Here is a 16,109-nt window from a genome sequence, read left to right on the forward strand (position 1 = left end):
TACCCGTGGGTGCAGCAATTATGTGCCTTTGAAATGTCATTCACCCGGATTTCGCCAATGAACGTTCTGGCAGGAGGAGTACGTTTGGGAGAACACGGGACTCCGTTAAAAACGTACCATCTGACTTGCACCCACTTGGTGAAACAAATCTGTACCGTGAAACCAGCAGAACGCCTGGTTAGTGCTGTGGTTTGCACGACTGTAATAGCAGATGGCTACCCCCTCAGCCCTGCAAACCCCCCCCCTTTTCCGCTGGATACTTCCTTCATTGGTCATATGTTTACTTCTTGTAGAGGTTCTTTTGCATTTCGAAATAGTTTGGGAGGTGGGGGATTAACAGAACCAGCAACAGTCGTTAGAAGTCACTTTTGCATCATATTACTGATGTTCTGGAAGGGAAGCCACACTCAAACATTTTAAAGACATAATTACCACTTCCCGGACACAACCCTTAGCTCTCTAGTGCTCCCTGGTGGATAAAAGTTGCCAAAACCCAGGGACAATTTGCTGCCTCTGATGATTTTCAGGGTAAACATCACTGTGGTAAAGCGTGCACTTTCCAAACACCACTTAGTTGCACATAAACATCTACATGTGCTGTAAATCAGTTTCAATGTTTTTACATGTCAGGGTGAAAAAAGGGGAAAAAAATAGGGTTACTGAGAGAAATTCTTCAAACAACCCCAGATTAGCAATATACTTCCTTCCATATCCTTTGACTGGGAGAAATTGTTAGATATTTGTAAATATTGCTAATAAGCAGAGTATTCTACTTCAAATAGTATAATGGGCATATATCACACTGTAAAACAAAAGTCAGACTGCATAAACTTTTACTCACCCACAATTATTTTGTTTATCCTCCTGAGTGGGTGCACAAGAGAACGATTTGTTAATCATTTCGTGCTGCTTCTTTTTGACATACTGCACATCTGATGTGTGTAAACAGGCACTAGGAAATACCATGAGGCTAAGAAAGGCGTGAGAACTTGGCAGGACTACTCTAAATGCAACATGGTACAAAGTCACCAGTGTGACTGGCGTACAACTGTCAGAGACTGGACGTGAGAGCAAGAAGAACTGCGGGACACTGAAGCTGTGATGCACAGCTGGGGTCTGCGTTTCAGACTTAACTGAGGAACGAATAAATTACGTAAGAGCTGTCTGTGATCAAGAACAGTTAAAAAAATAAATAAATACATACTTTTTTTTTTTTTAAAATTAAGACTTCAGAAATACCTTGTGGGTCCAGTCCTGAGTTTAGAGTGGCTGCAACAGCAAGTACAGAAGTGATGTAGTTATATATGGACCTAAAAAGCAGAAGAAATTGCTGTTATAAAAGATCAACCAGAAACATGGCATGATTTTTCCACAATACACCCAAAATTCTTACCTGCCCAACCCAGGCCATGTGAATAATGCTGTAGGACCAGTTCTGCTTTATACACATCACAGTTACCAATTTGCAAAGGCATGAACATTTAAACCTTAACTAACCCATTTCCTAAAAAGAGCAAATACAATCTGGATTTACACACCCTTCAGAGATGTCACCTTAAATCAACTCATGCTTTACATGGTGTTCGAAGTGTCGGAGATCAGTAACATTGCACAGGTATTTTTATTAGCTTTATCTGGGGTTCTTAAAGAAGCAAACTGAGGGACATCCGCATTGAGTTTTTATTGTGATGAACAAACCGACTTGCGAACATGTCCCTATTGCGTTTGTCTGGTACGTATGCAGTGCCTGTATTCTCGATGTGTCGCCATGTCCTTGTAGACACTTGAGAAAAACGCTGCAACAATTCCCCATTCCTGATGTCCACTGTCATGTTCAAAACAGCACCCAAAACCCAGACCACAAAGTATTAGCAACAGTATTTTAATGCAAGTCATTGCAAAGGCCCAATCTCCCCCCTCACAGTACACATTGATATTCCAAATCCATACATTCTCCAAAAAAAAAAAAAAAAAAAAAAAAAATTGCATAACTAAATAAATACTTGTGGGGAGGGGGAAACAAGACTGGCCTATCAAAGAAAGTAGAATTTTCCAGTTTGACGTCAGTTAAAAGAATTTTTTTAAAAAAAAAAAAAAAAAAAAAAAAAAAAAAAAAAGGTACAAAGATAACCTAGCAACAGGTGACACTTCAACTTCTCCCTCATGTCACGTCATTGCTAGCTCAGAACTAAGCAAAACGGCGCAGCCAACAGGTAGTCTTCAACTTTGGTCAACTGAGAGAGGGCAAAGAGAGCACTGCCCCCTGTATGTGAGGCTGGAAAGGCAGGCCCGCCACAAAGAGCCCGTGGGAGGGGAGCAGAACCGTAACCCAGACAAGTCCAACACCGGGCTTTGACGGCGCGGGAGGGGGGGACCGTGGCTATGAAACAAGTATTCGTCTGTCAGCGTGCCTAACCAGCAATGACTTCCGCCTCATTTCTTTCTCATTTAGGCATTTAAAAATAAAAACCAACAAGATACAATAAAACATGTCTTCGAGTTGCACGCCATCCGCTTCTGTGCTGAAGCAACCTGGGCTTTAAACCCACAAGAAGGGAGAAGGCGGGGCAAGAAATGGTGGAGGGGAAGGCTTGGAGAGGCACAGTCATCTTGTGTCCTTACTTCCCGTGCTAAAAATCCTTCCCCCCCGCCCCCCTCCCCAATGCTAAACCTCCACAATGGGTGTGTCGCTGGGAGGGGGCTGGCAGGCAGAGGAGCAGCCACTGCAGCAGCTTCCCCCTCGCCCCACAATATAGCGTCAGGGCGCCAGGTGACTCAGTTTGAGGCGCTGCTGTTGGAGGAGCTCGAGGTGGAGGGCACAGCTGTCCCAGATGCTCCAGTGCTGCCCACCGACTTGCGGATGTGGGGCATCAGGTAGGGGTCACTGGCTAACTGGTGCACATCGATGCGGTCTTCCTTACGGTAAGCCAAGCAGCGTCGGATGAAGGCCTGGGGTGGCGCACACACACACACACACACACACAAAGGAAAAAGGCAATGTCACATATGCTGGATGCAATGATATAACTGGCAGGACGAATTCTCTCACAGAACAGTGAGCGATATCCCTCAGGAAAGACTTGTCCCCAAGGATGACCCCAAATGTATAATGCCTTATAGAAGATTACTCAGTGGCAGGGGGAAACGGAGGGCGAAGAGCAGGGTAATCTAAGCTAGGAGAGGATAGGGCACAACCCACAGCCAGCCTACCTTTGCTTCAGGTGAGACGACGGGTTTGGGAGGGAACTGCACTTCTGTGGCCTTCAGGATGGTGTTCTCCTGCAGGATGTCCTGCTGTGACTGGTTGTGCCCAAACGGCTGAGCGGAGCAAGAGAAAGGGGCACTTCTAAGGTCCAACTCCTTCACACACTGGAGGTGACGGCGACATACGCATCCTCCTCCCAGCTTACCTTGCGGCCATACAGACATTGGTAGAAGATGACCCCCACTGACCACACGTCCACCTTGTTGGAGATCTTGGGTGGCTCCTTCCCCACCACAAAGCACTCTGGGGGAAGGTACCTGCGACACAAACGATCACTGTTCTTCACACTGAACATACACACTAGGGAAACTGCTAACTGGGTTGAAGGAAGTTAATTATTTAAAGTTATCACATTCTCCCCAGGGTATATTTACTACTGGTCAAGAAGTAATGTTTACAGCATTCGGTGAAAATGTATACACGTATGTGTACCGCAAAGTGAATAATGACAAAATAATCATGTGAGAGAAGGAAAAAGCATTGTATGACTACTGTAGTTTTCACTTTTCATCACGAACTGCATAATTGGTTTATTTCCATTTAAAAGAGCAGTACAGTTAAAAATATCTTTCCAATTTCCATTTTAATTGGGCTGCTGATAACATGAACATTATGCCAAGTTGTCTTTTGCAGAAGTGTGTAAAAATGCCTTGAATCAGAGCTGTAGATTAGATGCGTAAAGATCAAAGAGGGAGAGCCAGGATTTACTCGTACAAATTACCCTGTCAGGAAATATTTACCTCGGTATAACTGTTACTATTTATACCTCCAAGTAACTTAAACTTCAGCCTGTCCCTTGTGGAGTGACAGGTGTGTCCTGATAAAAACCTGTCCATCAAATTTAACCTAATGATCACATTCCGATCCAAAATATTGCAAAGTCGAAAATGATAGGGCTCAAATTGTCATGTCTTTCATCACAATGCTGGAATATTAAATACTAATGAACAGCAATGACAAAGTAAAAGCACAGATAAGCAGGCAACCCAAGACATCGCAGACAAACCAAAAGGCACTTGTTCCAAATCACTCTCATTCAGCTTGTGGACTGTCAATGTGACGGGAAACTGATGTGAAGTTCTAAGGTTTCATCAGATGGTGGAACAGGAGCTCTGGTTTTCAAAGCAGTATGAACTTTACACATTAGCCAATGAGCATCACTGCTGGACCTGCATTCAGTGTTATCAGCCCTTTCTGGGATCGACCCAAGTCCCGCCTGAGCTATTAACCTGAGGAGATTCCAGATCAGTCGATTTCCTTGGACTAGCCAGCTCATGTGGTTCTCCTGCCCTTACCAATAGGTCCCTGCTCCTTGAGACGTCAGCTCCATCCCATCCACCGAGTTGTAACTGTCGTCATCCATAATCTTGGACAGGCCGAAGTCTGTGATCTTAATTTCGCCGCAGGCTGTGCCGTTCACCAGCAAGATGTTGCCTAGCAAAGAGATCATGCCTGTGAGACATTGCCTACTTCGTCAAACATCAAAATAACAATGTCATTCTGATGGGCTCAATGTTATTTTAATGAGATAAGTGTTTAAAGAGCTATGGATGTTATCAGGAAGGACCTTGTTCTTGCGGCCTTTAGAAAGGCAGCTGAATTGTTTCGGTAAATATGTTTAAATCAAGCTGCTCAGGTTGATCTGAACATGAGCCTCCGCTGGGTAAATTAAACAAATGAAACACAACTCAGCCAGACACTTCCCATAGAGTGGAGATAGTGGATGATTTTAAAACAGGACAGTGAAGAGGATTGTGAGAAGCAGCAGTGCTTCAGTCGGTCAGTGTAACCTGAGGGCAGAGACTCACCGGGCTTCAGGTCGTAGTGGATGATGGGTGGCCGAATGTCGTTGAGGTACTTGAGCGCGCTGACAATCTGCATGATGATGGAGCGACCCTCCTTCTCCGACATCAGCTTGTGCTGCTTCAGGTAGAAGTCCAGGTCGTTCCCCTCACAGTACTCCAGCACCGTGCAGAACCTGGTCCATGAAAACGGAAGGATACCGTTAATCATCACCAGCCACTCTCAAGTAAACAAGCATCTGTGAGTGGGCAAAGGACAGCAGTACACATGGACATTTGCAAAGGTTGTTGTAAATAGCAATTCTTGGTTCTCAAGACTGTGCTCTTGCATGCCTTAGGGTCACTGTCTTTCGCCTGAAGAATCAGGTGAGGCAGCTTCACGTCCAAATGACGACTTCATTTGTATCACTTAAACTGGAGCTTGTATGAAACCCAGCGCAGCCTGTGGCCTTGAAGGACCGAAGCTCTCCACTTTGGAGCTTTCGAAGAGTTTAATAGGTTCCGACGAATTGTGGGGAAACTTACGAGTCTGTGTCAAGTGAGAAGTAGTCGTACAGCTTCACTATCCGAGGATGGTCGAGCTCCTTGTGGATCCTGTACTCCCTGCAGGCATGTCTGCAAAAACACAGAGCAGTCATGTTGAACACACATCACTTTTTCATAGAGCTGGACATTTACCAGGAAAAATCTGAGCTCAAATCACTTCAAGGTTGACTCTCACCCAAACTGCTTTTGATATCAAATCCAAATTTCGCAATACTGTTTTGAAGGCCTTAAGTTTATTAATCAAGTAAACTTACTAGAAAAGTTTAAACTTCAGTTCAAACTTACTAGACACCAACACAAAATCTTCGCATGACAGTCTGGTACTTCGAACATTACAATCAGACCTCATTGTTGAGCGCATGAGCTCTCTGCCTGGAACACAAAGCTACCTCCAAAGAAGTGCGTCAAAAAATGAGCAGCAGACAAGAGCGTAGATGACAAATCCACCCACTTGTGGTAGTTCTCCTTCTTCTCATCCCGCCAGTTCTTGTTCAGCTGGTGGATCTTCACCGCCACATATCTCTGCTCCGTCAAGTCAAAGGCCTGGGAGGCATTCATTTCAAAATGTTGCATCATGCACTGATCTGGTGCGTCTGTTCTGCGGTTATCATTTTAGCATGATCTTAGTAGTTCAGGTTACTGGATGGTGTGCTTGGGACCACTGACATGTCCTTATACCCTAAAGTCAGGTGCTACTCTTCCCATTCAACAAATGATTCATAGAAAACTTTGGTAAGCAGCTGTATAGGACCTGGTTTCACGGTCCAGTCAGCAGGGCTCACCTTGTACACCTCACTGAAGCCCCCTCGGCCCAACAGGTGTAAGAGCAGGTACCGGTCATTCAGCGTAGGATGGTCTTTAAACCTGGAGGAGCGGCAAGCCATTAGCCCAAATGCTACTCAAACCTTCAACAGGGTGATTTGTTAAACATCAGCTTAATCAGAGTGGTGTATGCTTTATGGTGAATTCTAACAATGGGAATAAACGTTGTCGACCGAATTCCCCTCAATGGGACATCATTGCGGATATCCGTACTGGGAGTTGTCCTCATTGTGTATCCTCTTCAGCTCCCGGATGTGCAGGTTCCGCACCCGCTCCAGCCTCTCCAGCTCTGCCTGGATCTCTGCCTCCTCCTGCAGGAGGAAAAGTCCAAATGTCAGTCTCCTCTATGGGTGAAGCTGTACGCACAGAAACATTATAAAGGGTGGCGGACATACCTTCTTAAGGTGGCCAAGCCGCAGTTTGAAGATCTCCTCCTGCTCATGATACTCTGCAAGTGTCAGTCTGTTGGGACAGGAGTCAAGCTGACTGCTCAGAAAAGCACTTCCAATTATACGTACAATTGTCAGATTTAAAAAAAAAAACTGCTAATTGCCAAGTGGTTTCTGCAATGATTAAGAGCTTAGCTGAACTAGATTTGAAGAAATCGAGTCCAGAGACCCATTCGATAATTGAAACTATTCATTTGAACTAGGAAAAAAAAAAAAAGCTGAGAATCAAGTATGTGAGTCGCTGAGTCACAGAGTCACCAAACCTCAAACTGCACTGAAGGGCACAGGAGCAGAAAAAAAATAAATGTGAAAAATAAAGTAAAAGGGAAGAAGCTGAAGACTCTGCCTCTGTTCTTTTCGGCACAGACAGGTCACCATGACACTGATGGTAGCGTTAAGTGTAATGTTGCCAGGAAAAGGGTGCCACTGGAAGGAGAAAGGATGGGCTCCTACGCTTCGCTCTCGGCGCCGTTTGTCTTGCTCTTGCGCTTGTTCTGCTCCAGACTGGGGGGTGGAGTTTGGCCCATGGCAGGCGGCTTCCGCTTGCCCAGTAGCTTCCGCTGCCTTTCGATGTCCTCCCGTTGGGAGTTGATCCTTTCCTGCTGCCTGTTCAAGCAGGAGTGTGGCAGAATCAGCTAGAATATCGGCACTCATCACGACCTCCTATACACAGGAGATGTGCCGAGTCTGCAGTTTCAATAAACAAGGGGAGTGTTATTCAACTGGTTACCTTTTAAATAAACCATTGATGGTCATAAGCAATGGAGGAGTTGGGGGCGGGACTGACAATGACTAGTTTAATATTGCAGCGGAAATGTCAGCTCCTAGCAAGACAATTTGATTAAGGGGACAAACAGATTACGGGACAATTCAGAGTGATGCCATTGAACACTCACTTGATCAGGTTCTGGAAGGCATAGCCATCGGTCCACTGTTCGGTAAAGGAGGCTCCGTGCCTCACGGTAGTGAAATGGCCCAGCCGCAGTCGGTCCTGCATGCTCTTGTCCCGGCATGCCATCTTCTCCTGTTTCGACTGCAGTGAAAGACATGCAGAGCAACACGACTCTCACTACAGATCAGCACAACGAAGTGATGCGTGTCTGAATGTACTACAATATACACTGAGTTACGAATCTTTGGGCAACTGCTGCTTGGCTTCCCTCCTGCTTTTATCCAAGTAATATAGCAATTTTATGTTTTCCAGCAGCATTTTCATTGGAGCAGACCTTATAAAACCTGGTACTACTGGAGTACACAACACCCGCTGTGCTCTATTAGTGAGATTCTTAACCCTGCCGGTTTCACTTTGCAGAGAACACCAATACACATCAGCTGTGTGAACGCAGGTGTTGTCCTGTGCCCTTTTGGCAGGGCGCTGCAGGTACTCGCCTTCTCAATGAGGAGCTTCTTACTCATGGTCACGCACTTGTTTAACCGTTCTTTGTAGCGCTCCAGCATGCGCTGCTGTTCATCAAGTTGCCGCCGCAGGTCACAGTTTGCCTAGAACACAACAGCACAGCATAAAGAAGCACTCGCAGACACACCAACTATGTTCTAGAATAATCCAGGCTCAACTGATGTGACAGAAGGTAATCTAGCGAGGACCTCTATCCCTCTATCTCAAGTATGCTTTCCTAGTGCACTGAACATGGGATTAGACTCACGGAGTAGCCACACATTTATGGAAAATTGAAATGACAATTTTTATTTACATTCAGATTTGTTCCTTTTGTCCAATTCAACTTGTAATGTCAATTTTGTACATTAGGCTACATATTATTTACCCATTTTTACAGAGATGGGTAATTTTTATTGTTTTAATTCTGGACTACCTCCCTCAAGGGTACTGCAACAAGAGCAGGGATTCAAACCTTTGATTGCAAAGGCTATGCTGCCTGCTTTTATAATGTTATGATACTCCAGACTGACACCTAGTTAGTAAATAGGGGTCAAAACAAATGGACACAAATCATGAGCTTTACCCGGAGTAAGTCATCAATGCGCCCCTCTTTCTTCTCCAGGTCAGAGCTCTTGTTATTCTCCAGGGCAGTGAGCTTCTCTATCGTGAGGTCAGACTGCAAGGTGAAAAAGGGAGTTGAGGGTCATGAAACACATCACACACAGCTGACCAGCACACACTGCTGACATTTTCCGGGCTTCCAGAGAGGAATGCAAGAACATAAGACAGTCTGTTAAAAAAGAAGCAGTGCTACCACAGCATAAATCACTACACAGCTTGTGAGAATTATACTACGTCATATCCAACACAAGATACTTTTATCAGTAATAGGAATTTTGTCCTATCATAATTTGATCCGCAATGCCTCAGCCCCCATGCGGCCCAGACCAGAAGGAGAATAAAACACTCTGCATTGCAGGTGTGTCTTCTTGATTCCGGTTCTGTTTCATTCACTGACAGGCGATGAAAAAGCACAGCGAGCTGACTGAGCAAAACATGCAGCAACACACCCTGAACCGAAATACATGCAGACCATCGTACAGATTCCTCGTAAAGGGATCGTGCTGATAAAGTAGCCACAGGCTGTACCATTTGGCATGAAAACGAAGAATAACATACGGCATGGGGATTTAGAAGATTCACTGATGTATAAATGAGTGACCCACTAAGTAGTGTATCTAGCAGTGTAAGTCACCACGGTAAATGAGGTGTATGGGCTGACAACACTACACAGAGTTCATTGGAAGTCGCTTTAGAGAAAAGTGTCTAAATAAATAAATGTAAATGTATTGACGTGGCTCCTGGGTGGGGGTTCTTTTATAGCAGCTCACTCTGGACCATTTTTGCAGATCAGCCTTAGAGATCCTTCCTGTTCGTAGCCTTGTTAGTGTTTTACAAAGGCTTAAGAAACTCAAATTTAGCACAGATATCACATGTACACTGCCACTAGCTTGAGGGACACACAAGAAAATGGTTTTTTTTTTTAAAAAAAAAAAAAAAAAAACCCTCTTCTACGTATCAGCCAATCTGAAGGAGGACATTCATTCCCACTCAGCGACTGCCTGATGTTCAAATTCCGGTATCTCCTCTCTGCGGTAGTGTGGGCTCTTAAGGAACGCAGTATAAAAGCGAGTGAAGGATTGAAGCCTGGAGAAACAGTGTTTGTGAGCACAAAGACCATGTGACCACAGCTCAACAACATGTCTTTGGGGGTTATACCTGTATGGCTCTGTGGACTGTGAGGGGCTTCAGGGAGCTAGAAGAGTGGTCTGTGTTGGCAGAGCCCGTCGAGGAAGGGCTTTCCTGTTGCACCTGAGCATGAACACAAGGCGACAAATGCTCAGGTAAAAACACAGCAACTGGGCCAAGCTGCTATTTATCCCATTTACGAGCTAATTTAGGTCCGTTCAGCTTCTCTGGCGCACCATGTTGTTTCATTTTCCGCCCAGGACACAGAACTGGCAACTCCAGTAGCCCTGCCCTTCATCAATAACTCCAACTAGTTTTCGGAAAGTCAAAGCTCCATCCGCATATCTACACGTTATGCGCCACGTCTCCAGCCCAGGGAAGAGTGAAGATGCAGCGCGTGCTCACCGAGGCTGGAGGTGTGGAGAGGGAATGTTGAGGCGAGGAGCGCACCACTGGTGGGATACTGCGACCGGGACTCGTACCAGGGCCACTCCCACCTGCAAACTGATAGACAGACAGAAATGTGGGGGGATACATATAGAGTGAATATTAAAAAAACAGAAGGTTACAATGATGTGGGCTGTAGTCAAAGTGGAATTACACCCCCCCATAGTAAAGCGGACATGTGCAGGGGACCTCCGTGCTGAGGAGCGCCATTTACATCAACCAACTTGTCCACAGCTCAATACACACTCCGCACGTCTCTTACAACAATCCACTGTGACTCAGTGAGCCAAGCTGCGCACTCACCTCAAAGTAATCGCTAATTTTATGTCCCCTTGTCCCCCCTTTTCCTGAAAAGAAAAGCACACAAAATGGCTGATCAGGAACTGAGTCATTCTTAACTGAAAGTGCTCACAATCTTCTAGTGTCACTGACTTCTAAGAAACAAGTGTAAAGAAATGAAGTCCCTGATGTGCACTTCCTATGCTGATATTTTTAAATCACTAATCAGCTTACTGTATTTAGGGGAGAAAGATTACGTCGTTTTCTCTTTTTTTTTTTTTTTAAATACAGCCTACAGCACGCTATGCAGCTCTGCAGACTCAGTCCTTCAGGACATACAGAAGTACTAATAAAAGCACAGCACCAGTCAAAAGTAGGAGTCCACTTGCTGAAAACTTGCCCCCTCCAATAAGGCATTTAGTTAAGTCGGAATTGAGCCAACATCTCTTCCGAAGAAATGTCCGGAGATGGACGCTTGAGGGTTGCTTCGCTTTCTTCTGTCCAGCTTCTCCAACATAAGTATTGCCCCGGTTGTCTAGGTGGACTCAGATTTTTGACTGACACTGTACATGACATTCGTGTTACATCTCCTTGTAGGCAAAAACATTTAGGACAGTAACATGCATTTGGCTTTTTCCAAAAACAGACACAGAGCTCTCACCCTGGTTATTGTCAAAAGGGTCTACTTTCCGCTTCCTCACTCTCTGGTCACTGGACTTCTTCTCAGGAGTCTGTGAAGGAATGAACTCCATAATCATTAAACTGCAAGGCGAGGTAATGTAAATCCATGCAATTAGCTGATTCACAAGGGTCACAAAGGGAGGTCAAAGTGCAAAGATGAGCGATAAATGACCACTTCTGTGGGCATACCGACCTCCAGCTCCTTGTCACTGAGGGATCCTGCACTACACAGACTCTGGTTGGATGAATCATTATGTCCTGAGCTCTGTGCCAAAGAGGAAAAAACAGAAAACATGATGAAAGCAGCCAGTTTCTTTTTTTAAACATATCTGACAGGGTTTTAACTTGATGCCTGCCATGTCACCTTAACACAACTTGCAGCCCTCATCAGCAGCAAAAATAGCTTATTCAGAACAATCTGTTTCAAGGACTCTTTTGAAGTTCAGGAATCTAGTGATCGATTAAAGCGGCACAACATTAAATCCCTCATTTTACCCCAAAGCAACAGGCTAAGACTCAACTGCGGCTAAAACCAGTACCTTAACAAAACACACCAGTGCAAAGGGTAAACACACTAATGAAATGAGAACAAGGAATCTCACGTTGAAAAGAATCATGACCGACCTGGCCCACGATCAGATGAAAGAAAGACCGCGGGTTAAGGTGTAACTAAAATCGACTCGTCACGTTTTAATTAATAACAAACACAGGGTTGGCACAGTAGGAAGTACTGGTGCCTCACACTCCTGGGCTGTAGGTTCAGAGGTGGATTTGAATCCAGCTCAGCCTGTGTGGAGTTTGCATGTTCTCCCTGTGTTTACAAGGGTTTCCTCCCACCACAGCCTAAAGAACTGTATTTCAGGCGAAACAGGGACTTGAAATTGCCCATAATATGTGTATGTGTGAGTGAATGAGTGCGGATGAGACTGCGCTACTGCGCTGTGGTCTCACCCAAAGTGTACCCTGTCTCGCAATGCATAAAATGAATGCAGGGACAAGCCCAGCGTGCAGAGTCTATTTGGAAAATGTGGCTTTTAGAAACAACCGATACAAAGAGCCACTGGCATCTTGTGCTGACGACAGCGCACTACACTCACTTCCCATTCCTACCTCACACTGGTGCAACTGTGGCTGAGGCACCGCTCATTAAAACTGGCTAAGGCTACTGCAGATAGCGAGAGCGCACACTCAGAGCCAGGATCCTGCATCCAGAAGCTTGGGCGGAGAAAACACGCGAAAAAAAAAAACCAAGAAGGAACTGGTTTTCGTAGCGGGAAAGACTACTTGAGTTAAGTAGGAAGGAAGGGGTTGCTGCTTGGTGATGGTGCGTACTGCTGTCGACTCGTCTCTTTTTAGTGTCCTCCTGTAGTGGAAATGTAGATTCATCTATTCTTGCAATAGCGCCACCCCCAACCTGGCACAAGGCCACCATGCCAGCAGAGCAAGAGGGTGGGTGGGAGGGAGTCACCGACTGAGCTCTGGGCTTGTTGTGTCTGTGCTGTGTCATTTTGCTTGGCCTATGCGGCCAGCGCACGCACACACCTTGGCCACCCCGACCCCCGTGAAGCGAGCCTCGAGAAGCTCCTGACGCCGCGGATCCAAGCTGTGCAGTTCCTCCATCATGTCTGCGCAGCGCAAGCCTGAAGGGAAAAAAATGGGGTCGGAAAACGGCAGCTGAAGCATTGACTGTCCCCTGTAGCAAATTATGTTTTTGCATTAGCATCAACAACAGAAATGAATAATAGAAAAATGCTGGATGATCCATCAGAGGGAGTTGGACGTGCCGGGGTGGTTAGTGCCTTTCAGGCGATCATGTATGTTTCAAGCTTGCAAGTTCCCCCGCCGTTTGCTCGGCTGGTCTGCGTTCCCCGAGTCTATGATAGGTGCTGCAATTTCCTCTAATATTTCAAAGACAAGTTAGCTATGTTTATTCCAGGCTTCCAAGCCCCCTCCCCCTGCTGACCAGGGATTTCTTCTAGAAAGAGGGAGTATGAACAACTTTGTTCCTGTCTATACAGGAACATAGGCTGGAGCCAGCTGTGAGAAAGTACACTCATTCACAAACCCAGGATTCACCTGGTTATAATTTCTCCAAAAGCAGACAGAGAGCTCAGTAAGCAAAGCACAATACACTCCCCCAAACATCCTTGCCCTAAAAACAACATTAAGTGCTGTCAATACGAACAGGAACATGGGCTGTCCCGCTGAACATTAACAGTTAACGCACCACTCCTGTCGCACAGCCAGACCTGAAATATCCATCATGGCGATTACGAAATTTTCCTGCCAGGAAGACTGTACCGTCACATGACTTTTGGAAACACGTCCGCTGAAACAACAAGCTTTCACATCCTATCCAGAAAAGGATCACGAATTCAGAGGAAAAACGCTGCGCTCCGTCACAAAAGGTGGCGCAGAGACGTTGCTCCTCGGAGCGACACTCACACCGCTGAGGGATCTGTGCCCTTTTAAATGCAAATGTAGGGGCTCCGGTGGATTTGGAAACGGCATCCAAAGATGACTGGTTCAATACCATGCGGGAGGTGGGCATCTGATCGCCAACGCACATGTCACACCGCAACACACCCCTGTGTCTTAGTGTCTCTTAAAGAAACACACAGGTAAAAATGTGTGTAAACTGGGGCCCAAGTCAAGTCATCCATCCATCCATCCATCCCTTCATCCATCCATCCTCCCACCCCAGGTCTCATTACAATAGACGTAGACAGTGGACCGTATACATTTAATCATTTTGGATACGTAATCATAGCTTGTTTCAGTTTTAATATACATACGTACTGATATGCACCATCGATGCATTGACTGAAATATTCGTATCGATCCTCAAACCCAATCCTGTGTGTTACTTATAACATTTTTTTAATGCCACTATCTTATAAATCAAGTTAATCGATATTGAATCATCCGTTAGATTGACCCCAAATATACTTACCACTGTTACATAGGAAAATATTAAGTTTTACATCCATCTTCTTGTCCATCATCCATACAGCCAGTAGATTTCCTATCAAGTTAACATTTAGTTAACATTCAAGTTCATTTGTACTCCACTAATGAGAGAAATTAAGTGAGATTTAACCTGGCTTATTAACCTGTGTCCCCTCTTGCCAAGCTCAAAAGCACACTGACTGCTTGGCTTCTGAAGTGGAAGCTAAAATACGAAGTAACGACACATGCAGGGAGCTCATAGATCTTGTGACACACAAAAACAAGATTATAAATTAACAAAGTTTAAAAAATTGCCAATTTTATTTGTAACCTGGCTCTGCCCATGCATGCTGCAACAACAAGAAGACATACTTTCTAAGTCTGAGGCAAAATAACTGCGCAAAATAAAATTCGTCTTTTTAAAGCACTGGGTTCAGTACTACACAGGCACCATTCCCGAGATTTAATATGCACTGACTAGAAAACTAAGTATAATTTATATTAAACATTAAAAGCAACCAAGACATGGAAGCGCTGCTATTGTGCTGCGGCGAAGCCAGTCAATGACAGTTAGTTAGCCGCCAAGCTAACCTTTACCTATTCGCTGCTTTAGCGAGCGAAACTGGAAATTCTTCGCAGAATATTCAGTTTACACGATTTTCCTTTTCGAATATTCTGTAGCACAAATAACCAAAAAAAAAGACAAGACACTTGCGCTCCCTTCCCCGTTAAGATGAGCTGCTAGCTAACAGGCCAGATAGCTCGCATGCTAACGTGCTAACAAGCTAATCCCCTGCCCTGCTGTTTACCTGCTGTGGCGGCGGCAGCGTCGTTCAGGGGCCCGGGGTGTCGGTCTCCTCGACAATCCGCCCTAAGTGGTCCTATACGGCTGATATTATTTCGCCCTCTGTGCCACTCCAAAGCTCGGTGACCAACGGGCCGATAGTGAAAGGCTGCGGCCCCCGGGAATCTTTGACGCTCCGAGGGATTTGGCAACGAGGCCCGTGGATCCCCGGTGTTTCCTACGACCGCACGCGGCCCTCGCACTCCCTGCAGGCAGCCAACGCACCCTCCTCCGTCGCGGGCCTCGGCTCTACAGCGCCCAGCTGCGATAACGAAGTCTCGCGGTCCTGCGAAGGGAAGCGTCGCCTGTCACCTGTCCACTTTCATCTGGGAATGGCGGCTCACGAAACGGACAACTTTGACAAATGTGCCGCTCTTTCTTCACCCATCGAGCGAGTCCCGGGCGCTCTCGCTCAGGCCGAGGGCAGAGATGAGCGGAGCCCGCTTGCAAACCTCTCCTCCCGGCGGCGCTCGCGTCCGACTCAACGCTCCCCGAGGAGACGAACCAGCAGCGGTCGACTCAGTTCAATCCGGATCGATTCGGTTCGGTTCTGCTTGTATTTTTCCCCAATGTAAACAATAATGGGCAAATCTCATTCTTTCTCGTGAGATCTCGATGTTTCCTCCACCCGCGCGCCAGCGAGTCTCTCACGCGCACCGATGCAACTGGGCGCAGACTGGGACCGCGGGGGGTCCGTCCGTGGCTCCTGGGGGCACCGTGACCCGGCATCGTCATCTTTGTCTCGTCATCATCATCATCATCATTACCACCACCACCACCACCACAGCATCATGATCTTCATCATTATCATCCCAAGCACCAGAAATGATCCAAATCACACCATCAAGAAACTGCTTCTTATTACCCTGCAAGTCTA

General features: G+C 46.0%; 1 protein-coding gene across 2 annotated transcripts; it reads right to left on the reverse strand.

Moving 5' to 3' along the window:
* Positions 1–1,739: 1,739 nt before the first annotated feature.
* tlk2 (tousled-like kinase 2) lies at positions 1,740–16,011 on the reverse strand. 2 transcript variants are annotated; one of them, XM_018764630.2, is made up of 22 exons: positions 15,198–16,011; positions 14,393–14,464; positions 12,982–13,079; positions 11,633–11,704; positions 11,420–11,489; positions 10,783–10,826; positions 10,438–10,536; positions 10,063–10,155; positions 8,867–8,959; positions 8,274–8,384; positions 7,781–7,917; positions 7,338–7,490; positions 6,831–6,897; positions 6,649–6,746; positions 6,396–6,477; positions 6,065–6,156; positions 5,593–5,682; positions 5,074–5,243; positions 4,561–4,699; positions 3,411–3,522; positions 3,211–3,318; positions 1,740–2,949 (listed from the first exon to the last, which is right to left on the reverse strand). In XM_018764630.2, the coding sequence occupies exons 2-22, from the start codon at positions 14,442–14,444 to the stop codon at positions 2,776–2,778; spliced, it is 2,154 nt and encodes a 717-aa protein (XP_018620146.1). In that variant the 5' UTR covers positions 14,445–14,464; positions 15,198–16,011; the 3' UTR covers positions 1,740–2,775. The 2 variants fall into 2 exon arrangements, with proteins under 2 accessions (XP_018620146.1, XP_018620147.1); XM_018764631.2 differs by lacking the exon at positions 14,393–14,464.
* Between the last annotated feature and the right edge of the window lie 98 nt (positions 16,012–16,109).

Source organism: Scleropages formosus, chromosome 8 (genome assembly GCF_900964775.1).
Source record: "Scleropages formosus chromosome 8, fSclFor1.1, whole genome shotgun sequence".
Taxonomy (NCBI): Eukaryota; Metazoa; Chordata; class Actinopteri; order Osteoglossiformes; family Osteoglossidae; genus Scleropages; species Scleropages formosus.